General features: G+C 40.2%; 1 protein-coding gene across 3 annotated transcripts in view; it reads right to left on the bottom strand.

Moving 5' to 3' along the window:
• Positions 1 to 536: 536 nt before the first annotated feature.
• Positions 537 to 25,227, bottom strand: part of LOC128684251 (alpha-(1,3)-fucosyltransferase 7) — a 117,676-nt gene continuing 92,985 nt past the window's right edge. For 2 of the 3 annotated variants that reach the window (XM_053770429.2, XM_070094767.1), the window contains one exon: positions 537 to 4,808. In XM_053770429.2, the coding sequence (XP_053626404.2) occupies positions 4,559 to 4,808 (250 nt within the window). In that variant the 3' untranslated portion in view covers positions 537 to 4,558. Of the gene's footprint in view, positions 4,809 to 5,330; positions 5,426 to 25,227 lie in introns of all 3 variants that reach the window. The other variant, XM_070094779.1, reaches the window with a different exon arrangement.

Genomic DNA, 25,227 nt, shown 5'->3' with positions numbered 1-25,227 from the left:
TCTTCTATTTTCTTACTAGTTCTTGTTCTAATTTATTTTCTCTTACCTCCATGGGGAAGTGGAACAGAATTCTTCCTCTGTAAGCCATGCGTGTTGTAGGAGGCAACTAAAATGCCGGGAGCAAGGGGCTAGTAACCTCTTCTCCTGTATATACTATTACTAAATGTAAAAGGAGAAACTTTCGTTTTTCCTTTTGGGCCACCCCGCCTCGGTGGTATACGGCCGGTGTGTTGAAAGAAAGAAGAGACATACATACATACTATTGAAGGAAAAAACGACTAGACTCATTATATATTCAATAAATGTTCTCACTGAAGAGGAGAAATTCCAAGATCGAGCCACTGAATGGTGCAGGAAACAGTCATGTGGACATACACAAAACTGAACTCTTTGCAAACTATAGGAAAAGTTATGAACAAATATACATGTATACAAGTACAGTAGTGTTGCACTGTATAAAATTTTCTTGTCACTCACAAACTAAAAAAAAAAAATTATATAGGTATCACCTGAAAATTTACCTTTTTCCTTCCAAAAAAGCAAAATTGTTAGCTGAAGTTAAAAAAATTATGCTAACTTTTTATTTTAAATCTAAGACAGATTTAATGATGTTGCAGTTCAAAGGCTCTTATAAATTGCAATATCTACACATTTCTGGCAAGACAGCAATTTGATGATTGATAGTTAGGCTGGTGTGTTAAAAATATACATCAGCTTGATTTACCTTTCCCATCTAATAATTTACATTGTTTTATATGTTTCTGTTGCTGAAATGAGGGTGGAACACATCTTCAGGTTAACCATATACTGTATATATAATATATATATTGTGTAAGACTATTCATTGAAGATAATACTATACTCTTATGTTCCTAAGACATTAATTTTTTTTTATTTGTTACTATGCATTAAACAGCTTGGGAACTCTTGGATGATGTAATTTTCAATACATTTTATAATGGATTATTAATTTATAGCTTTAATATAAAATCATAAACTATAACTCTTTGTGGTTTGACCTACTGTATGTATCGTACTATACGGTACAGTGGAACCTTGGTACTCAAACAGCTCCCTACTTGAACAAAGCCCAGAGCTTGACCAAACATGAGCTACCAGAACTTCACTGTAAACTATTTCATGTTTCTTCACAGCTTTTGTTTTTTTTTATGTTATTTGTATAAAGGAGTCACCATGGGGCCTATGAAGATTACTGATGACAGCCAACCAAAAAGAAAATTGGTTAGGAAGAATTCATTTGATGCTCAAATGGATCGGCACTCAAACAGCCTTCTGGAATGAATTAAGTTCGAGTACTGAGGTTCCACTGTATATCTTATGGAACAAGAGACTTTGAATCAATGGAAAGTCAATCCTAAAACTAGAAAGCCAGTACTCTAACTAATGCCAGGTTGGCCTAATAAGATTTGGCCAACAAGATTTATTTCTGTACACTATGAAGGTTAGCACGGGCCCCACTGTGACCACAAATGCACATCTTTATAAATGAATCTCACACTATGGCTGTGGTAAGATCTAACCATGCTGGTATGAGATTCATCTGTAAAACTTGCATTTGCAGTCACAGCAGTGTCCATGCTAAACTTCCTAACATACAGAAACCCAATAGGACAAATCTTATTAGGCCTTCATAGTACAGTTAGAGCACTGGCCAGCTACATTTAGAAGTGGCTTGCCATGGATTCAAATTCTGTACTTTCCATGAGTTGTTTACAATGTTACTAGTAATAATACTTAGTAGTAGTGCTTGTTTTTGTTAACTTGGTTAAGATTTATTACATGCTTAATGCATGTCATTCAGTATTTTACAAATTACAGAAATATTGTATTTGAACTGGAAGAGTAAAAATGTTTAATGCATAAGTGATATTTCCTGGAGGTCATCAAAATCCACTTCCTGATCATCATGTGATCCACTTGATTCACATAATGTGGGCCAATTTAAGATGTAAAAAAAATGACAATCACAATGTGATTTACCTCTACACTCACATGTAGTTCACATATGCAGCATTGTAAATATACTTATCACAGACAAGATAAAAAATGCTAATATACTGAACAGTGGTACCTCGGGATACGAACTTATTTTGTTCCAGAAGGTTGTCGGAGTGCTGATACCGAATGAATTTGTTCCTATAAGCAATAATGTAAATTAGATTAATCCGTTTCAGACCCCCATAAATACACTTACAAAAGCACTTAAATACACTTACATAATTGTTCGCATTTTGAGCTGTTCATATCCCAAGGTAGCACTGTATTTCAAAAGCAAAATTATGCAGGAACTCTTAAGTATTTAAAAAGCAAACTCTAATGAAAGTAATAATCCAAGAATAGGTATATAATTACTTTAGATTAGAGAAAATTCTTAGAGAAACAAATTACATAAAGTTTCCATTCATTGTATAACTATTCATTATTTTCTTTCTATAAGCAGTGCTGTATGACCCTTGTGGGTTTAGTGCTTAGTTATGATAATAATAATAATAATTCTGTAAGAATGAAAATTCACCTACCTTTTACCTTCTGCTCATTCAAGAATATTATACATCATATCAGTCAGTACTTTTTAAAATCTTAAATCAATATTATTTCTGTTTTGAATTTTAAGTTTGTAGGTGCCATATTATTGAAAGTTTTCTGAGCTAACTGTTGATAGGGAAATCATTGTACTGGGTATTTGTTCTCCAGACCAGAAGTAAATTAAGATAGTAAATTCTGCCCAGTAATAAGTAACAAACAGAAACAAAAGCAGACTGGCCAAATATGCAACTGCAGCAACAATAAGTTTTAAGAAAAGTTACTATGTTAGATCTGTGATGTTGTCATTGTTTATTTACTCTATATTTTCTTTAGAATTTTGGTCAAATACTGTAATTGTGCTACAAGTCACCACAGTGTTAGGGTGTATCCCATATAAGAAAACTTTACAAAGCTTTAATCTCAATACTATGTGACTGCTTTGTTCTATGAATATGGCATTAACCCTTTGACTGTTGTAAGCCCCTTTCTGAAACTGTCATTCTATGTCACAAAATTTTTGGAAAAAAAAAAAAAAAATTCTTATGAGATGATAGAGAATCTTTTCCCGATGGTAATGACACCAAAAGTAGGAAATTTGGTCGAAAACTCACGGAATTACACTCCCGTGAAGTTAGCAACCTCGGCAACACATACGCATCAGCGATTTCACCGACTCTGAGCCCTGTTTTTGGCCAATTTCATTGTTCCAGTTGACCAAACTCATAGCTATTTCTTTAGAACTCCATTTTTTCTATCAATTGAGTACAAGAAACCCCCCATTTACCAATTTGAATTACCCAATATAGTAGTCAGAAATTGGCAATTTGGCCAATTTCACGCAAATTAAAAAAGATGCCAATTTCAAAATAGGGTCCAGAATAAACAATGTAGACATTCTTGGCACTAAAATAACATATCCTCTGTTCATCAGTCATGCCTCTAGGCCCCTCTTATATTACTATTGCTTTCTATTTTTATTTTTTATTCATACAAAAAATACAAAATTTATTGTTATGCAGACTACTGCATTATTGTAAAAATGGTATAAATAATATCAGTGCACTAGTGAAAGAATATTAGACTCCCCAGTTGATGTGTATTGGACGTGTGGTGTGATTTGCTTACTCTTGAACACTGGTAAAAATAAAAAATTTCTGCTACTTTGAGCTCAATTTCAAGGTAGTTTTCACTGTGAAACTAATCAAAATCATCTCTTATTTCTGCAATATGTTTTCCATTTTATCACGTGAGACCAAGAAAACGAGAATACAATGATAAATTCTATGTGAAAATACACCTCAAAGTCGGTGTTTTAATCCAAAAAAAACGGTCAGTTTTTTTTTCTCATTATGCACTGCGTGCTGCAGGATTTTTTTTTATGTGCTGCACACTGACCACACAGACCCATTCTCTCACATGTGGGCCTACCAGCTTTCTCCTGCTTGATTTGAATTATTATTATAATAAAAAAGAAGCACTAAGACACAAGGGCTATACAGCGCTGCAGGGTAGGGAAGGAAGCGAGGGTATTGGGCGGCAGAAGGGGGGAGGGATGATCAGTAGGTTACAGAAAACAGCGGGGCAGGGGATAGTGCGGGGGTAGAGGGTAGCAAGAGATTGAGGTAGAAAGGGCCGAAGGTATCAGAGTTTGTGAAGTAAGTCAGTTGTTGTCAAAAAGTCAATGAGAGAGTCCGGATGAAAGGTGGGTCCATCAGCGAGAAGGGAAGGTAAAGAGAGAGCAGCGGAGCTTGATCTGAAGCCGCTAAAATTATTGAGTATATATACGTCTGAAACACTGGCTCGTAAGACATATATATATGACCAAAACAGTCAAAGGGTTAATTAATAGTTACACTCTGAAATTTATTCTGTAATAATTATATTCTCATGGAAGAATAATACTGATGACAAATTATTGACCTAATTATTAAATATTTTCTAAAACTGCTATTATAAAAACTAATAACTTTGATGAAACTTGTGAAAACTCCCGATATAATCATTCACTAGGCTACGATTTTGTTACCGCAAGGGATTTAAGCCTATCTTCCCAAGTTGGTGGGAAACACTGAGTTTTTTTGTTCCAAAATACTTCCATATTATTGTAAACTTTGGGTGCTGGGTCATTATAATTTAGTGCTTCACAGATGCGACAATAGTGGAACACTTCAGAGGCAAAGTAACCATGTTCATTCAACACACGGTATCTGGACCGCCAAGCATGATATCTGTTGTATGCCACTGGATTTGAAGCCAAGTACCTGCAAATACAGTTTTATTAATAGCATTTAGAGTAAATAATGTATCAGTGACTGATATGATTCACTGACAAATTCTGATGTGTGGACAAACATTCTTTAATAGAGTTACCAATGCAGTACAACAACTGATCAATGAAAAACACTGGTAACTGATATGCAAGTGCAATCTAAAATAATATGGCTATTAAAATATAATTGTTTGACATCTACTGAGTGCTTTGGAACTTTGAGGTGGTAGAAATGAGTTATGCTGCTACACGCTTGGCTTGTTTTACTAACAAAAGTTTGAGATAGTTCATCACTCGGCAAAGAAGTTTTAATAAACCAAGTGCAAATAATTTATGCCACCTTTCATTTTTAAGTAAATTTTCCAGTGTAGACAGCTACATAAATTGTAAAACATTTTACCTAGAAGGAAATTAGTTTATTTGAATATATACTGTACATTTTCTCTGTAAAATAAATAATAAAAAAAAAGCAGCATGAAGGATTATTCTTAAAAAGACAACTGTCAGCTTGTACCATTTATCTTCAAAAATCATACTGCTGAACCAGTATGCAAATACAGTGGACCCTCAGTTATCGGCTGTAATCCGTTCCAGAAGGTCGGCCAAAAACTGAAATAATATTTCCCATAAGAATTAATGTAAATACAATTAATCCATTGACAAAAATATTCACAAAAAAATAATTTTTTTTAACAATTATATAAATATTACATGGCTTCTGGAAGATAGAGAGGAGTTAGTGTTTGGAAGGGGAATCCCCCTCCATATAGACTTTGGGTAGCAAAGCCTTCTCTGGGGTTACTTCCCTCCTTTGTCTTTTAATGCCACTAGGACCAGCTTGTGAGTCACTGGACCCCTATCTCACAAAACAACTGTTCAGAGTGCTCTGTTTCTAGCATCTCTTTAAGGTTTCCCTGAAGTGGGACAGGGTTTTGTCACTAAACATGTAGCAGGTATGGCTTGTCTCAGCTTTGTCAGGGTGGTACTTCTCAACAAAACTTTGCACAAATGTTCTTAATCAATGAAGAAGGCACCTCCTTCACTCCCTCTGCCTCCTCCTCTGAAGCAAGTTCCTCAGCTGCAGTCTGTTCCTGTTTGAGTTGAAGCTCTTCAGTGGTTAGCGCTTCCCTGTGGTCCTCCACCAACTCTTCCACATCCTCGCCACTCACCTCCAACCCCACAATAGAGTCCACAGGGTCAGCAGGGTCAGGGTCAGCCTCAAACCCTTCAAAATCCCTCTCTTGGACACAATCTGGCCTCGGTTTTCTCCAAGCAGAGTTCAAAGTCCTGGAAGTCACTCCCTCCCAAGCCTTACCGATAAGGTTTATGCAATGGAGGATAGTGAAGTGATTCCTCCAGAACTCTTTTAGGGTCAACTGAGTGTCTGAGGTCACTTCAAAGCACTTTTGAAACAGTTTTTGTGTAGAGTTTTTTGAAGTTAGAAATGACATGCTGGTCAATGGGCTGGAGGAGAGGAGTGGCGTTAGGTGGCAAGAACTTCACTTTAATAAAACTGAAGACCCTAAACACTTCGTCTTCCAAGTCTGGAGGATGTGCAGGAGCATTGTCCAGTATCAGGAGGCACTTGAGTGGCAATTTCTTTTCCAGGAGGTATTTTTTCACATTTGGGCCAAACATATCATTAGCCCACTCTTTGAAAATTTGCCTTGTGACCCATGCCTTATGATCAACTTTCCACATCACAAACAATCTGTTCTTCAGGACATTGATTTTCTTGAACACTCTGGGATTTTCTGAGTGATACATGTGTAAAGGCTTCACTTTGAAATCCCCACTAGCATTACCACACTAGCCAGGCTTGTGTCCTGGCAGTGCCTTTTCCTCCTGGGTAATGTAGGTCCTGTTTGGCATTTACTTCCAAAACAGGCCTGTTTCGTCACAACTGAACACTTGTTGGGGTTCGAATCCTTCAGCCTGGAATTCGTGAACATACTTTTCAGCCGCACATATGTCAGAACTTGCAGCCTCACTATGCCTTACGACACTGTGTATGCCACTACGCTTCTTAACCCCTTGACTGTCACAACCCCAAATCCTGAGGTGTCTCCTGGTGTCAATTCTCCCCCCCCCCAAAAAAAAAAAATTCTTATGAAATGATAGAGAATCTTTTCCCGATTGTAATAACACCAAAAGAACGAAATTTAATGGAATACTGATGGAATTACGCTCTCGCGAAGTTAGCAACCTCGGAGATATTTACGAATCGGCAATTTCGCCCACTTTGAGCCCTATTTATGGCTAATTCCATTCTTCCAATTGACCCAACTCATAGCTATTTCTTTAGAACTCCATTTTTTCTATTGATTGAGTACAAGAAACTGCCCATTTACCAATTTCAACTACCTAATAATGTGGTCAGAAATTTGCAATTTGGTCAATTAAATGAAAATTAAAAAATATGACAACTTCAAAATAGGGTCCAGAATAAACAATGTAAACATTCTTGGAACTAAAATAACATATCCTCTGTTCATTAGTCACGTCTCTAGGCCCCTCTTATATTACTATTGCTTTCCATTTTGATTTTTTATTCATACAAAAAATACAAAATTTATTGCTATGCAGACTACTGCAGTATTGTAATAATTGTATAAATAATATCAACCCATTCATGACTGCATATTAGAATGGCTACTTGGACATTTATTGGAAAATTACATCATTTGTTTACTTTTGAACATCGGCAAAAATCAAACATTTCCCCTATTTTGAGCTCCATTTCAAGGTTCTTTTCATAGTGAAACCAATCAAAATCACCTCTATTTCTATAATATGCTTTCCATTCTATCAAATGAGACCAAGAAAACGAGAATACAACAATAAATACTATACGAAAATAGACCACAAATTCAGCATTTTAATTAAAAAACATGGTTGGAGTTTTTTTTTGTCATTATGCACTGTGTGCTGCAGGATTCTTTTATATGGTGCACACTGACCACACAAACCCATTCTCTCACATGTGGGCCTACCAGCTTTCTCCTGCTTGATTTGAAGCCACTAGAATTTATGAGTATATACATGTATACGTCAAAAACGGTGGCTAGTAAGACGTACATATATGACCAAAACAGTCAAAGGGTTAAATCTATCAAACCATCTTTTGCTGACCCTAAATTCACAAACTGCAGCACTTGTTCCAGGCATTTTCTTTGCAAGATCTTCATACCTTGCCTTCTCACAAATAATTGACTCCACAACACTGTCTCCCACTAATTCTTTTTCCTTAATCCACAATAATAATAACTTTGTTTAGTTAGAAAACTTACTCCTTTTGCAACATTAGCATCCTTGATTTGTTCTTTCTTTGCCAGGATGGATGTAATTGCTGATTTATTCTTGCTGTACATCCTGGCAAGTTCCAGTACCCTCATACCACTCTCAAACTTTTCGATCACTTCACACTTAAATTCCATGGTGTTTCTCACTTTCTTTACCACAGGAACTTTCTTTGGAGTCATGGTTACTTATTTCACAGTTGCACTGCAAAAATAACACAAATTACAATGGGAAATACAGTGGACCCTCAACCAACGATGGCATCGACTAACGATAAAATCGGGCAACGATGCATTTTTGCGTAAAAATATTGGTTCGACTAACGATGAAACTCTCAGGTAAAGACATTTGTCCCAAACGCGTCCGCCTGTCCATCCAGTCTTAGCGCCTCAGCTGCCCTGCCTTCAGCTAGTGTGCCATTGTTTACAAGCCAGCGCGGACGGTTTCATGTAGACATGCGATATATTTTGTATTTTTCCATTGATTTTAGTGTTTGTAACTGCTAAATAAGCCACCATGAACCCAAAGAAAGCTTCTAGTGCCATCCCTGTGGTAAAAAGGGTGAGAAATATTATCGAAATACTATTGTACCACGGTCAGCTGTTGCTGCACCACTGTCAGCTGCTGTGTACCACCGTCAGCTGCTGCTGTACCATGGTCAGCTGCTGCTGTTGCTGCACCACCATCAGCTGCTGCTGTACCACCATCAGCTACTGCTGTACCATGGTCAGCTGCTGCTGTTGCTGCACCACCATCAGCTGCTGCTGCACCACTGTCAGCTGCTGCTGTTGCTGCACCACCATCAGCTGCTGCTGTTGCTGCACCACCGTCAGCTGCTGCTGCACCACCGTCAGCTGCTGCTGCACCACCGTCAGCTGCTGCTGTACCACCATCAGCTGCTCTTGTATCACGGTCAGCTGCTGCTGCACCACCATCAGCTGTACTACTCGAAGATGTGGAGAGAGTGTTGTTGGTGTGGCTTAACGATAAACAATTACCGAGAAACAATTAACCCCAGAGGGTTAGCCACCCAGGATAACCCAAGAAAGTCAGTGTATCATCCAGGACTAACTTATTTCCATTGGGGTCCTTAATCTTGTCCCCCAGGATGCGACCCACACCAGCCGACTAACACCCAGGTGAACAGGAAAAAATGCCTGGAACTAGTGCTCATATTGGTGAATTTAAGGGCAGCAAAGGTTGGTTTGAGAGATTTAAGAATCGTAGTGGCATACACAGTGTGATAAGGCATGGCGAAGTTGAAAAATTCCAACCCCAACAAGTGTTCAATTGTGATGAAACAGGCGTGTTCTGGAAGAAAATGCCAAACAGGACCTACATTACTCAGGAGGAAAAGGCACTCCCAGGACACAAGCCTATGAAAGACAGGCTAACTCTCATGTTTTGTTGTAATGCTAGTGGGGATTGCAAAGTGAAGCCTTTACTGGTGTATCACTCTGAAAATCCCAGTGTTCAAGAAAAACAGTGTCTCATCACTCATCAATACTCTTCAATAAAGGTAAGTGTCATTTAAGTATTTATTTATGTATTTATTGTGCATGTCTCATTGTTTTCTTTGTAGGGAAATGTATACAGTGGACCCTCGGCTAACGCCTGCATCGGCTAATGCCAAATTTGGCTAACACCTCGCTTTAGCGTAAAAAATTGGCTCAGCTAACGCCAAAAAACTTGATTAAGAGCTTTCATCCCGAACATGTCACCACGGTGCCCTGAGTGGGCCCGGCCACTCACTCCATGTACCAGCCAGTGTGCCATTGTTTACAGTCAGTGAGGACGATTCCGCGCGTACGTGCGATATATTTTGTATTATTCCATTGTTTTTGGTGCCCATGATGGCTGCTAAATAAGCCATCATGGGCCCTAAGAAAGCTTCTAGTGCCAGCCCTGTGGTACAGAATGTGAGAAATACATATAATTTAAGAAAAAGTTTGTAGAAAAATACGAAAGTGGTGGTGGTAGAGGGTGGTAGTGATGGTGGTAGAGAGTTGTAGTGGTGGTGGTAGAGGCTGGTAGTGATTGTGATGGTGGTAGAGGGTGGTAGTGGTTGTGATGGTGGTAGAGGGCTGTAGTGGGGGTGGTAGCAATTGTGATGGTGGTAGAGGGTGGTAATGGTTGTGATGGTGGTAATGGTTGTGATGGTGGTAGAGGGTTGTAGTGGTGGTAAGAGAGGGTAGTAGCAATTGTGATGGTGGTAGAGGGTGGTAGTGATGGTGGTAGAGGGTGGTAGTGGTTGTGATGGTGGTATGGTATGATAAGGCATGGTGAGGCTGCCAGTTCTGACAAAAAAGCAGCTGAAAAATATGTGCAGGACTTTAAGGGGTACATAGAGGCTGAAAAATTAAAACCCCAACAAGTGTTCAATTGTGACGAAACAGGCCTGTTTAGGAAGAAAATGCCAAATAGGAACTACATTACACAGAGGTTTTCCTCTGAGTAATGTAGATCTTAGGACACAAGCCAGAAAAGGACTTGTTACCTGAAGGCTTTATGGAAGGGGATTCCCCTTCCAAACAATAGAACACCTTCATCCTCTGCCCTCCTCCCATCTCATCACTCATCAACAAGTCTACAATAAAGCTAAGTGTGATGTTATTATTGTTTTATTCTTCATGTACATGTATCATTGTTTTCTGTGTAGGGATATGTATATTCCATGTAAAAAAATTATTTTGTTTAATACTTTTGGAACGGGTTAATTGGATTTCCATTATTTCTTATGGGGAAAATTAATTTTGTTAAAGGCTAAATCGGTTAAAGGCTAGCTCTCTGAAACAGATTAAAGGCGTTAGCCGAGGGTCCACAGTATTTCATGTAAAAAAAAATATTTTTTTAATACGTTTGGCTGTCTGGAACGGATTAATTGGATTTCCATTATTTCTTATGGGGAAAATTAATTCAGCTAACGATAAATTTAGCTAAGGACAAGCTCCCTGGTCGAGGGTCCACTGTAAGCGAAATATCTGGATGTATGAGCAGAAGCTTCCTCAGCCACTGAGAGACACAGCCAAACTGATGGGCAAGCGGCCCCAGCCAGCGGACGGACGCATCCCAAACGGCCAATCACCAAATTAATGGCCAATAACTGGGTGTCGAAAAACTGGCCAATCACCGAGTTAGCCGATAACAGAAGTGGCCGATAACCGAGGGTCCACTGTACAGTGGAACCTCAGCAAATTTTTCAGGATATGAACTGGATATGAATGAAATTTCAGGATGTGAACTTCCCCCTCAAGGGAGGTTCGTTGGTGAGGAGCTCTTGATCAAAGGAATTGGATCTGTGCTCCTCTTCTCTAAATTAATAATAATAATAATAATAATAATAATAATAATAATATAATAATAATAATAACAAAAGAACATAAGAATGGAGGAACACTGCAAAGGCCTACTGGCCCATGCAAGGCAGGTCCTTGTCAAAACGACCTCTACCCAAAGCTACCCAAGAATTAACTCCCATACCCAATGACACCAGTCAAACCCAGCCCCTCCCACTCATATATTTGTCCAATCTCTTTTTAAAGCTACCCAAGATCCTAGCCTCTATCACCCTACTGGGAAGATTGTTTCACGCATCCACAACTCTGTTAGAGAACCAGTGCTTACCTATATCCTTTCTAAATCTAAATTTATCCAACTTAAATCCATTATTTCTGGTTCTTACCTGGTTCGACACCCTCAGTACTTTATTAATATCTCCCCTGTTTATGCCCGTCATCCACTTATACACCTCAGTGATATCTCCCCTCATTCTACGTCTCTCCAGAGAGTGGAAATTTAAGGCTTTAAATCTATCTTCATACAGGAGATTCCTTACACAGTTAATCATTTTAGTCATCCTTCTCTGTATGTTCTCCAATGAATCTATATCCATCCTGTAGTAAGGAGACCAAAACTGAGCAGCATAATCCAAATGAGGCCTCACTAGTGTGGTACAGAGCTGTAAAATAACTTTTGGACTTCTGTTACTAATACTTCTTGAGATAAATCCAAGTAATCTGTTAGCCTTGTTGTGCACACTTAGGCACTGCTGTCTTGGCTTTAGATTTCTGCTTACCATGACTCCCAAGTATTTTTCATATTCTGTATGATCAAGCTCTACTTTACCTAGTTTATAGCTTCGAGGGTTATTTTCATTACCAAGGACTAGTACCTTACACTTATCCACATTGAATTTCATCTGCCATTTTTCAGACCAAGATATTAATTTGTGAACATTAAAATGGTATAAAATACCGACAGATTGTTAGGTAAGACACATATGCAACAGTTAGGTATCTTTATTTCGAAACGTTTCGCCTACACAGTAGGCTTCTTCAGTCGAGTACAGAAAAGTTGATAGAAACAGAAGATACTTGAAGACGATGTAATCAGTCCATCACCCTTAAAGTTTTGAGGTGGTCAGTCCCTCAGTCTGGAGAAGAGCATTGTTCCGTTGTCTGAAACAATATTGTTTCAGACAACGGAACAATATTGTTTCAGACAACGGAACAATGCTCTTCTCCAGACTGAGGGACTGACCACCTCAAAACTTTAAGGGTGATGGACTGATTACATCGTCTTCAAGTATCTTCTGTTTCTATCAACTTTTCTGTACTCGACTGAAGAAGCCTACTGTGTAGGCGAAACGTTTCGAAATAAAGATACCTAACTGTTGCATATGTGTCTTACCATATTAATTTGTCTAAATCCTCCGGGAGTTCATTGATATCCTCCTCAGAATGAATCATACAGCCTATCTTTGTGTCATCAGCAAATTTGCTCATGTCACTCATAATCCCTTCATCAAGGTCATTAATGTAAATTATGAACAAGAGAGGGCCTAAAACTGATCATTGTGGAATGCCACTAGGGACTAATCCCCATTCAGATTTGACCCCATTAATCGAAACTCTCTGCTTTCTATTGGTAAGCCATGCCTCTATCCATGCTAGAACTTTACCTCCTATACCATGAGCTGCTACTTTTCTTAAGAGTCTCTTGTGAGGTACTCTATCGAAGGCTTTACTAAAATCCAAATAAACAATATCATAAGAACATAAGAAAGGAGGAACACTGCAGCAGGCCTGTTGGCCCATACTAGGCAGGTCCTTTACAATTCATCCCACTGACAAACATTTGACCAACCCAATTTTCAATGTTACCCAAGAAATAAGCTCTGATGTGCAAGTCCCACTCAAATCCAACCCCTCCCACTCATGTACTTATCCAACCTAAATTTGAAACTACCCAAAGTCCTAGCCTCAATAACCCAACTAGGTAGACTGTTCCACTCATCAACTACCCCATTTCCAAACCCATACTTTCCTATGTCCTTTCTAAATCTAAACTTATCTAATTTAAATCCATTACTGCGGGTTCTCTCATGGAGAGATATCCTCAAGACCTTGTTAATATCCCCTTTATTAATACCTATCTTCCACTTATACACTTTCATCAGGTCTCCCCTCATTCTTCGTCTAACAAGTGAATGTAACTTAAGAGTCTTCAATCTTTCTTCATAAGGAAGATTTCTAATGCTATGTATTAATTTAGTCATCCTACGCTGAATGTCTTCTAACGAATTTATGTCCATTCTGTAATATGGAGACCAGAATTGAGCTGCATAATCTAGGTGAGGCCTTACCAATGATGTATAAAGCTGCAGTATGACCTCTGGACTTCTGTTGCTTACACTTCTTGATATAAATTCCAGTAATCTATTTGCCTTATTACGTACGCTTAGGCATTGCTGTCTTGGTTTAAGGTTGCTGCTTACCATAACCCCCAAGTCCTTTTCGCAATCTGTATGGCTAACTTCTACATTATTTAACTTATAAGTGCTAGGGTTATGGACACTCCCGAGCTTCAGAACCTTGCATTTATCTACATTGAACTGCATCTGCCACTTTTCTGACCAAGAGTAGAGTTTGTCTAAATCCTCCTGAAGTTCCCTAACATCTACGTTTGAATCAATTATCCTACCTATCTTCGTGTCATCGGCGAATTTGCTCATATCACTAGTAATTCCTTCATCAAGATCATTGATATATATTATAAACAACAACGGGCCCAAGACTGATTCCTGTGGAACGCCACTTGTTACTGATCCCCACTCGGATTTAACCCCATTTATGGACACTCTCTGCTTCCTGTCTGTGAGCCATGATTCGATCCACGAGAGCACCCTTCCCCCAATGCCATGAGCTGCTACTTTCTTCAACAGTCTTTGGTGCGGAACTCTATCAAATGCCTTACTAAAATCTAAGTAAATAATATCAAATTCTTTATCGTGGTCAACAGCCTCAAAAGCTTTACTGAAGAAAGTTAATAAATTAGTTAGACAAGACCGGCCTCTTGTGAATCCATGCTGAGTATCATTAATCAAGCTATGCTTATCGAGATGGCTTCTTATAATCTCAGCTATAATTGACTCTAGTAATTTGCCTACAATTGAGGTCAGGCTTATTGGGCGGTAATTTGACGGTAACGACTTGTCCCGTTTTAAAAATAGGAATTACATTAGCCATCTTCCACATATCAGACACTACACCTGTTTGAAGAGATAAATTAAAAATATTAGTTAATGGTTCACAGACTTCCATTTTGCATTCCTTAAGAACCCTTGAAAAAACCTCATCAGGACCCGGTGACTTATTTTGCTTCAGTCTGTCTATCTGCTTCATAACCATTTCACTAGTGACTGTGATGTTACATAATTTATCTTCTTCTGGCCCACTATAAAAATTAATTACCGGAATATTATTAGTGTCTTCCTGTGTAAAAACCGAGAGAAAATAATTATTTAAAATCGAGCACATTTCATTCTCTTTGTCAGTAAGATGCCCATAGTTATTTTTAAGGGGACCTATCTTATCTCTAACTTTTGTTCTATATACCTGGAAAAAACTTTTCGGGTTAGTTTTAGAATCCCTAGCAACTTTAATTTCATAGTCCCTTTTAGCTTTTCTTATCCCCTTTTTAATGTCTCTCTTAATGTCAATATACTGATTCATAAGATGACCCTCGCCTCTTTTGATACGCCTATAAATTCCTTTCTTATGCCCTAGTAGATACTTCAGCCTATTATTCATCCATTTTGGGTCATTTGATCTAATTTCTTTGTAAGGGATAAACGTTCTCTGAGCAGCATGTATTGTGTTCAGAAAACTGTCATATTGATAGCTCTCTTCGTTACCCCAGTCAACAGATGATAAGTGTTCTCTAAGCCCATCGTAATCTGCTAAGCGAAAATCTGGGACTGTTACTGAGTTATCCCTACTATCATACTTCCATTCAATGCTAAATGTAATTGATTTGTGGTCGCTAGCACCCAGTTCCTCTGAAACTTCTAAATTATTAACAAGGGATTCATTGTTTGCCAGAACTAAGTCAAGCAGGTTATTACCCCTTGTAGGTTCTGTCACAAACTGCTTCAAAAAACAATCCTGAACTACTTCTAAGAAGTCGTATGATTCTAAATTCCCAGTCAAGAAATTCCAATCAATATGACTAAAGTTAAAGTCTCCTAGAATTACTACATTATCGTGCCTTGTGGCCCTAACAATTTCCTCCCATAGTAGTTTCCCCTGGTCCCTATCTAAATTTGGGGGACGGTATATCACACCTAAAATTAATTTTTCATGCCCCTCTGAAAATTCTATCCAAACAGACTCTGTATGTGTTACTTCAGACTTAATACCCAGCCGGGATTGAACCCACGGTATTACAACCCAGGATTCCAAATGGCCTGTTATCCCGGGTGTAATGGGAGCAAAATAAACACAGCAGAAAAAGTTTAGACTTACATTATCCTTCACCAATTTATAACAGCAATATGTACACTATGTACAGTGATAAGTATAGTGCACTCCACGGTAAGCAAGGCAGAAATAGAAGCCACAAGATAGCAGACCGTGCTTCAACCAGCTCTAGAATGGGAATGACAAGGGCAGACAGGAGAACGGTACCCACATAACCTCTGCGATTGCCAAAACCATCTTCTTATTGGCTAGAACCTGGTCACTAGTTGAACGACGGGGCCCCATCATCAACTCTTAGCAACCTGGTTCACTGGTTGGGGGAGATAGCCTGTAAATGAGGCTGTGTACATGCGCCGAATAAAGGTTACGTACTCTTTGCATGCCACACCCCCACCCCGAGAAGGCTCAGGATTAGGCTGCCACCTCCCAGTGGTAACCGTGCCACCATGGCACAAAATAATGGGACCGCCTTTCCTCTCCACCATCCAACTCTTAGATAGAGCTCAGCTTTTCTCGTGACCAAAAGCCAAACCCTAAACTTAGAGTGAGACAGCAGTCAGACAGGCTAGCATAGGTCCAAGATACAGGCGGACGGTAGCCCGCATCCCCTCACTAAAAGAAAAACCCCACACCAGGGGATAAAAAAAAGAGCTTGAAAAGGGGTTACCACAAATGACATCCTAACCTAAATAAATTAAAATTTTAGACTCTAGATAAAGAGTCTGCCAACATATTTTCTTTGCCGGCAATATATTTAATTAAAATATTATATGGCTGCAGCCTTAGCGTCCAGCGCATAAGCCTTGTGTTGTGGTTCTTCATGGCTTGGAGATATACTAGAGGATTGTGATCACTGTAGACTGTGACCACCTGCGATGTCTGGCCCACATAAACATCGAAATGCTCCAAAGCCAGTACCAGCGTGAGGGCTTCTTTTTCAATGGTAGAATAAGCCCTCTGATGTGGCTGGAACTTGGCTGAAAAGTATGCTACAGGCTGCAACTCCTTGTTCCCGATTTGTAATAGTACTGCCCCAACCCCAGACTCACAAGCATCAACCTGTAATGAAAAAGGTTTGGAGAAGTCTGGAGACAAGAGAATGGGTGCAGTACACAATAATCTTTTTGCTTTATTAAAAGCAGTGTTACAGTCTGACGTCCAATTAAAGGGAACTTTATGACTGGTAAGAGAGGTAAGAGGGGCTACAATATCTGAGAAATTCTTACAGAATCTTCTGTAAAATCCTATCATGCCTAGGAAACATTGAAAAGATTTCCTATCATGAGGAACTGGATAATCTTTAATAGAAAGAACTTTAGCAAGTTTAGGTGCAACTTTACCACTACCTACTTCATGGCCTAGAAAAGTGACAGTGGCCTGGCCAAAGGAAAATTTAGATAAATTAACTGTTAAATGGGAACTCTTAAAGGTCTCAAACAGAGCCTTAAGTCTAAGTAGGTGTTGATCCCAAGTATCAGACACCACAACAATATTATCTAGGTACGCTGCCGTGCCTTCAAGTCCTTTAATAGCCTGATGGATAAGTTTCTGGAATGAAGAGGGGGAATTTTTCATTCCGAAGGGGGTAACTGTGTATTGATAATGACCTCCTGGAATTACGAAGGCAGAGATTTCCTTCGCCTTATCTGTCAAAGGTACCTGATAGTAGCCTTTAATTAAGGAGATCTAATTTGGACACAAAAGTAGCCTTACCCACAAAGTCAATTACGTCATCCAGACGAGGAAGAGGGTAAGCATCTGTAATTGTGACCTCGTTCACTTTACGGTAGTCTGTACACATACGAAATCCTCCATCAGCCTTCTTCACAAGGATGCACGGTGAAGCCCATGGACTAGATGACTCCTCCACTAAACCATGCTTTAACAAAAATTCTACTTCCTGCTGAAGTAGCCTTTGCTTTTCAGGATTAGCTCTCTAGGGGAGAGTTTAATTGGTTTAGAGTTTCCCACATCTACATCATGATAACCTAACGTACATTTTTTCGGCACATCCGAAAAAATATTAGGATATGACTGTAGAAGCTCAGTTAAATTTGTTGCTTGCATTTCAGATAATCCCTCCATTAAAAGGCTAGGATCCTTGAGGAGGACAGAATTTGAAAGTTTAATATTAATTTCAGAGATAGAGTGCAAAGAGTCAGAGTTGTCCTCAGAGGTAGAGGACAGAGTCATTACTGGGACTTTATCTGGTGTATGAAAAGCCTTTATTTGATTAATGTGGTAAGTTTTAGTTTTTGAGGTCTTATCAATGGGAGCTACCACATAATTTACATCAGATAATCTACTTACAATCTGCATAGGTCCCGTAAATCTAGCTTTCAAGGTGTGGCCAGGTATAGGTTCCTGCACCAACACCTTGTCTCCTGGATGGAAGGAGCGGAATTTTGTACTTCTGTCATACCTCTGTTTCATCTTACTTTGAGCTGTCTTTAGGTTAGCCTTGGCTAACTGACGTGCCACCTGCAACCTTGAAGACGGGTTGTAGAGTGTTGAGCTAACGTCTTCTCCCATCCATCCTTCTTTGAGCACCTGAAGAGGACCTCGTACATTGTGCCCAAAGATCAGCTCAAAAGGACTATACCCTGTAGACTCTTGCACCGTCTCTCGTACTGAGAACAGCAACAAAGGTAGTGATTCATCCCAGTCTGTAGGAAAGTGCATGCAAAAAGTTCTCATCATAGTTTTTAATGTCTGATGGAATCTTTCCAAGGCGCCTTGGGACTGAGGATGATAGGCAGTGGATAAGTTGTGGATTATCCCTAACCTAGTTAATACTTCCCTAAATGCTTTGGCAGTGAAGTTAGTACCTTGATCACTTTGAATAGTTTTAGGAATGCCAAAACAAGAAATGAATTTGGTTAAAGCTTTGAGAATACCTTTAGTATTAATACTACGCATGGGAATTGCTTCAGGGTATCTGGTTACTTTATCCATAATTGTAAATAAATACTGATTTCCCGACTTTGACCTAGGTAGTGGACCTACACAATCTATAATTAAATCTGCAAAAGGTTCTCCATCAGCAGGTATAGGTTGGAGAGGTGCAGGTTTAATGGAATGTCCAGGTTTCCCAACTTGCTGACATTCTCGGCAACAACTAATATGATTCTTCACATCTTTCTTTAATTTTGGCCAATAAAATTCTTTTGTGATTCTATGCAAGGTTTTTGTAATTCCTAAGTGACTTCCTAATGATGTACAGTGGACCCCCGCATAACGATGGCATCGCATAGCGATTTTTCCGCATAACGATTACTTTTATCGCAAAATTTTTGCCCCGCATACCGATTAAAAACCCGCATACCGATTTTCGTCCGAGACGCGTCCAATGTGCCCTCACATGTGCCGGCCGTCCCATTGTTTACCAGCCAGCCTCCGCGGTAACATCCAAGCATACACTCGGAATATTTCGTATTATTACAGTGTTTTCGGTGGTGTTTCTGGAAAATAAGTGACCATGGGCCCCAAGAAAGCTTCTAGTGCCAACCCTGTGGTAAAAAGGGTGAGAATTAGTATGGAAATTAAGAAAGATTTTGAAGGGTTTGGGGCTAACCCTGAGAAGCCTATGCCAGTTGTGGAATCCATTGTGCCTACTTCAAAGATTAAGGAAATGTGTGCAGAGTGGTTTGAACTGCAAACCTTTATAGATGAAAATCACCCTGACACAGCTGTTGCAAGCCGTGCTTGTGACTATTTCAATGACAATGTTATGGCCCATTTTAGGAAAGTCTTGAAGAAACGGGAGGTACAGAGCTCTATGGACAGATTTGTTGTGCGACAGAGGTCCAGTGACTCTGAAGCTGGTCCTAGTGGCATTAAAAGAAGAAGGGAAGTAACCCCAGAAAAGGACTTGCTACCTCAAGTCCTAATGGAAGGGGATTCCCCTTCTAAACAGTAAGAAGATAATGCTCTCCCCTCCTCCCATCCCATCAATCATCACCAGATCTTCAATAAAAGTAAGTGTCATGTAATTGTGCATGCCTTTTTCAGTTTGTGTGTATTAAAATTAACATTTCATGTGGTAAAAAAATTTTTTTTTCATACTTTTGGGCGTCTTGCACGGATTAATTTTATTTCCATTATTTCTTATGGGGAAAATTAATTCGCATAACGATTATTTCGCATAACGATGAGCCCTCTTGCACGGATTAAAATCGTTAACCGGGGGTCCACTGTATTATGAGCTATATTTAATATTTGAGGTCTATACTTTGTTGGAACCACTAACCTGTCATGCAATTGCCGGCCCTCTATCTCCTTACCAGTCTCAGTGCAGATCAAATAATTGTTTTTAACTTCATACCTGACCGGATGACCCAAAGAGGATTTACCCATGGCTGCCTCAAAAGCGAATTTTAAAGAAGGGTCCTTTCGTTGTTCCTCCCGGAAGGACAGTCCCTCGGGCATGGAAACAGAGACATCTGGCAATCCTGCAACCTGGGAATAGGAAGGCTTGATCGGGGTCTTTTCACTTGATTTACGAGGCTCCGGCCGGTGTGCCTCATAAAACAACGTGGCTATTCCGAGATCGGAGTCGTCCAAGGATAGGTCAACATTCTCTCCAGACAACCCTTGGGATGTTGCCCGAGTTATGGCCAACACCGGAGCAGAATTAATCATTATAGGTTCAGGACACGAACTAACAGTAGTAATGTTATTACCCAGTAATAACATGGCATCTTTCATGGGAAATCCTTTTGAGACACCTACAGTCAAGTACCCAGTGTAATATTTGCACTGTACATAAATTTTATGCAAAGGAACAGAATATATAGCTCCTCCAAATGCTTCCAATAAAACAGAGGAATTCAAAGAAGTATTCTCTGAAAGGGGTAATATTCCTTCTCTTACAAGTGAGCAATATGCTCCAGTATCTCGAAAGGTCTTTACTTCAACTGTTTCTGAGTTTTCCTGAAGGGAAATAAGACTCTTGCAATAATAAGGGGCCATACCTTTTTCTACTTCTCTAGGGGACATGTTACTAGGGATATTAGAGATTTTCCCAATGGGTTGGGGTTTATGGGGGCAGTTGGGACTGATGTGACCTACTTTATTGCACCTGAAGCAGACGACAGGCTTGCCCTTTACTCCCTGTTGACGTTGCAAATGGTGTCGTTCTGGCTGGTGTCTCTCTGGATACTGTTGTCGAGATGCACCACGAGTAGTTTGCCTCTCCGCAGGTGGACCATATGTTGAAAAGCGTGGCTCACCAGGTGACTTAGTTGGCTGATGTAGACGTTCTCCCTCCAGCTGGCACTTCATTCTCCAAGGTTGACGATCTCTGCTCATGCCAGGCTGTTGAAAAGAGAGACGGGACCGCTCGGACAAGGAGCGGTTAGTTTCGAAGGTATCAGCCAACCTGGCTGCCTCCAATGCAGTGGTTAAGTCACGATCCTGCAGAAAGACTCGAACCTCTGGTCCCACAGACTCCAGCAGGTTATCAATCAGAATAAGCTGCACCAGCTCCTCAAAGGTAGAGACACCACTTGCTTTATACCAGCTGGTAAAAGCTTTGGTTTGCTGTCTCACAAAGTCCACTAGGGATTGACCAAGCTGCCGCCTGCTTAATTTAAATGTTTTTCTGTATTTGGCTGGGATACATGTATATGCTCCCAACACTGTGGTCTTCACTACTTGATAATCAGAAAATTCAACGTCATTTAATACTGACGTGAATTCTTGTGCCTTACCCAATAATGCTGTATGAACCAACGATGCCCAATGCTATTCCAGCCACCTCAAGGCTCGAGCCTGATTTTCGAAGCTTTCGAAAAATTGCTCTGGTTCGGCCTCATTGAAGCGGGGAACAAACTGTACTGCTTTCTGTAAACTAAAATCATTTACAGAATACGAAAACTGCCTCCTTTCTCTTTCCCTATCAAATTCTTCCCTTGCGAATGCTCTCTGTTCCCTAGTTTGCTCAAGACTGATTTTTGCCAGCTCAAGTGCCAACGACGCTGATTCACCCTGAGACAACCCAGCTGCACTATACTGACCATTTTGCTCCGTAGGTGTATCATCTTCCTCCTGCGAGAACATAGGAGTTTTTGCCCTAGCTCCCGTAGAGGAAGGAGTCTGATGTGCCATCTCTTCTTCTATAAGTTTGTCAGCAATCAGTGAACGCAGTTGCGCAGCTGTGAGAGTGCGTTTGTATGCAATGCCAATGGAACGAGCAATTTGCCAACAACGCTGTAGGGACAATTTAGGTAGGTTATGCAAAGTATATGCCGACACCAGACGTCTGACTCGTCTAGGTGGCATAAGTTATTCGCTATGCACAGTACGATTGCAGAATACCCCAACGTAACACGTTAATTTGCAGAACACGCTTAGCTATGCACAGTACAATTGCAGAATACGCATACAAGCAAAGCCGACTGCAAAATTCTCCACACCGAACAGGCTAGTAACAACTGACATGCAAAATTTGTAAAGCAATGCCAGACAGCTACACTGTTCTAGAAGATTGACCGTAGCGAAGCGAGCACACCGAACAAGCTAGTAGCGAGCTGTTGAACGATCACACAATAGCAAGGCTGATCATAACAAAGCAACTGACACGCAAAATTCGTAAAGCAAAGCCAGACAGCAAGCTGCACAATGTTCCTGCTACGAGCTTCACCCTAAGCTCAACCGTTTCTCTAAGTCCAGCTCCAGCTCTCGGACAGGCTACCCATATTACAACCCAGGATTCCAAATGGCCTGTTATCCCGGGTGTAATGGGAGCAAAATAAACACAGCAGAAAAAGTTTAGACTTATATTATACTTCACCAATTTATAACAGCAATATGTACACTATGTACAGTGATAAGTATAGTGCACTCCACGGTAAGCAAGGCAGAAATAGAAGCCACAAGATAGCAGACCGTGCTTCAACCAGTTCTAGAATGGGAATGACAAGGGCAGACAGGAGAGCGGTACCCACATAACCTCTGCGATCGCCAAAACCATTTTCTTATTGGCTAGAACCTGGTCACTAGTTGAACGACGGGGCCCCATCATCAACTCTTAGCAACCTGGTTCGCTGGTTGGGGGAGATAGCCTGTAAATGAGGGTGTGTACATGCGCCGAATAAAGGTTACGTACTCTTTGCATGCCACACACGGTCATAGTCTCAAAACTCCAGCCAGCCGTGTTAGCCACTAGACCAGCTAGCCACAATAAGGTTCGTCCAACTAGGTATATATTAGAAATATAACTAGTTGGACGAATCTTATTGTGGCTAGCTGGTCTAGTGGCTAATGCGACGGGCTGGAGTTTTGAGACTATGACCGCGGGTTCAATCCCGGCCGGGGTATGGTTTGTTTGTAATCGTGTTATTACGATTTCGTGAGTCAAACAATATCATATTCTTTATCACTGTCTATTGCCTCAAATGTTCTATTGAAGAACGTCAGTAAATTTGTCAGGCAGGATGGAAATAAATGGTATAAAATACCGACACAATGGAAATATAAACACATATGCAGTATAATGTGATCCTTTATTGACAACATTTCGCCCACACAGTGGGCTTTTTCAAGTCACAAACAGATCTACCTGGGGTGGAAGGTACACGAGTATTTATAGTCAGGTTGAGAATGCTGGGTCAGGTGGAGAATCCTGCATCTGATGATCTACCGAGTGGGGTTATAGAGTCTAAAATCTTGGGTAGTTTGGAAGGGAGATTGGATAAGTTTGTGAGCAGACCTTCTGCAGTGCTCCTCCATTCCTATGCTCTTATGTGGGATAGCAATGAAAAAGTTTCTTGGCAAGTGGTTCAGCTATGTTATAGAAGCCATTATTCTGGTTGAAGTTGTTGGTCATAGAGATAAGTGATGATTCCAGGATTCTTCAGTACTGAGTGTTGTCTTCTCTGGCGATAAGTCTTGAGTTTCTGTAGTTTATTAAATGGTTGTGTGAATTACAGTGTTGTACACAGGCATTCCTTGTATCGTCAGACCTGCTTGCGTATTGGTGTTCTGAAATACGTGTTTGGAGGTCTCTTGATGTTTCGCCCACATATAATTTGCTGCAGTCATTACAAGGGATTATGTATACCCCTGCAGAGGATGGAAGCTTGTCCTGTCTATTACTGGTAATGTCCTTGATGGTCATGATTGTGGAGGTAGATACTTGGAATAAGGTATTGGAAAAGATGCTGGAAACATATATGGCAATGGAGTTGGTGGGGAGGACTATGTATCTCTTCTCAGCAGTGTCTTCTCTGGGTGTGTTGAAGATGTTTAGTGCCCGTCGTCTGCAGTCTCTGATGAAGTGACGAGGATAGTGGAGTTTGGAAAATACTTGTTCAATTATAGTGCATTCTTCCTCAAGGAACTCATTGCTGCAGATTCTGAGTGCATGCAGGAAGAAGCCTATAATTACACCACGTTTAGTTTTGGTGTCATGGTGAGAGTAGAAGTGGAGAAGATCATTTTGGTTGGTGGGTTTTCGATAGACTTTAAAACATAAGGTCTGCAGAAGGTCTGCTCACAAACTTATCCAATCTCCCTTCCAAGCTACCGAAGATTTTAGACTCTATAACCCCACTCGGTAGATCATCAGATGTAGCATTCTCCACCTGACCACAGCATTCTGAACCTGACTATAAATACTCGCGTACCTTCCACCCCAGGTAGATCTGTTTGTGACTTGAAAAGCCCACTGTGTGGGCAAAACTTTGTCAATAAAGGATAACATTATACTGCATATGTGTTTATATTTCCACTGTCAGGCAGGAACAAGTACTGTACTAATAATAATACACTGTAGCAGGCCTGCTGGCCCATACTACGCAGGTCCTTCACAATCCATCCCACTAACAGAATACAGTGGACCCCCGCATACCGTTGGCATCACATAACGTTTAATCCGCATACCGCTCGCTTTAATCGCAAAAATTTTGCCTCGCATACCGCTTAAAAACCCGCTCACCGCTGTTCGTCCGAGACGCGTCCAATGTGCACCCTCAGCCAGCCTCACATGTGCCGCCCGTGCCATTGTTTACCAGCCAGCCTCCGCGGTAACATCCAAGCATACAATCTGAACATTTCATATTACATTGTTTTTGGTGATTTTCTCTGGAAAATAAGTGACCATGGGCCCCAAGAAAGCTTCTAGTGCCAACCCTACAGCAATAAGGGTGAGAATTCCAATAGAGATGAAGAAAGAGATCATTGATAAGTATGAAAGTGGAGTGCGTATCGCCGACCTGGCCAGGTTGTACAAGAAACCCCAATCAACCATCGCTACTATTGTGGGCACCAGAAAGGCAATCAAGGAAGCTGTTCTTGCCAAAGGTTTAACTGTGTTTTCGAAACAAAGATCGCAAGTGATGGAAGATGTTG

The sequence above is a fragment of the Cherax quadricarinatus genome, chromosome 4, assembly GCF_038502225.1.
Source record: "Cherax quadricarinatus isolate ZL_2023a chromosome 4, ASM3850222v1, whole genome shotgun sequence".
Classification (NCBI taxonomy): domain Eukaryota; kingdom Metazoa; phylum Arthropoda; class Malacostraca; order Decapoda; family Parastacidae; genus Cherax; species Cherax quadricarinatus.
The sequence above is the reverse complement of the archived record's forward strand: the minus strand, read 5'-3'. Positions and strand labels throughout refer to the sequence as shown.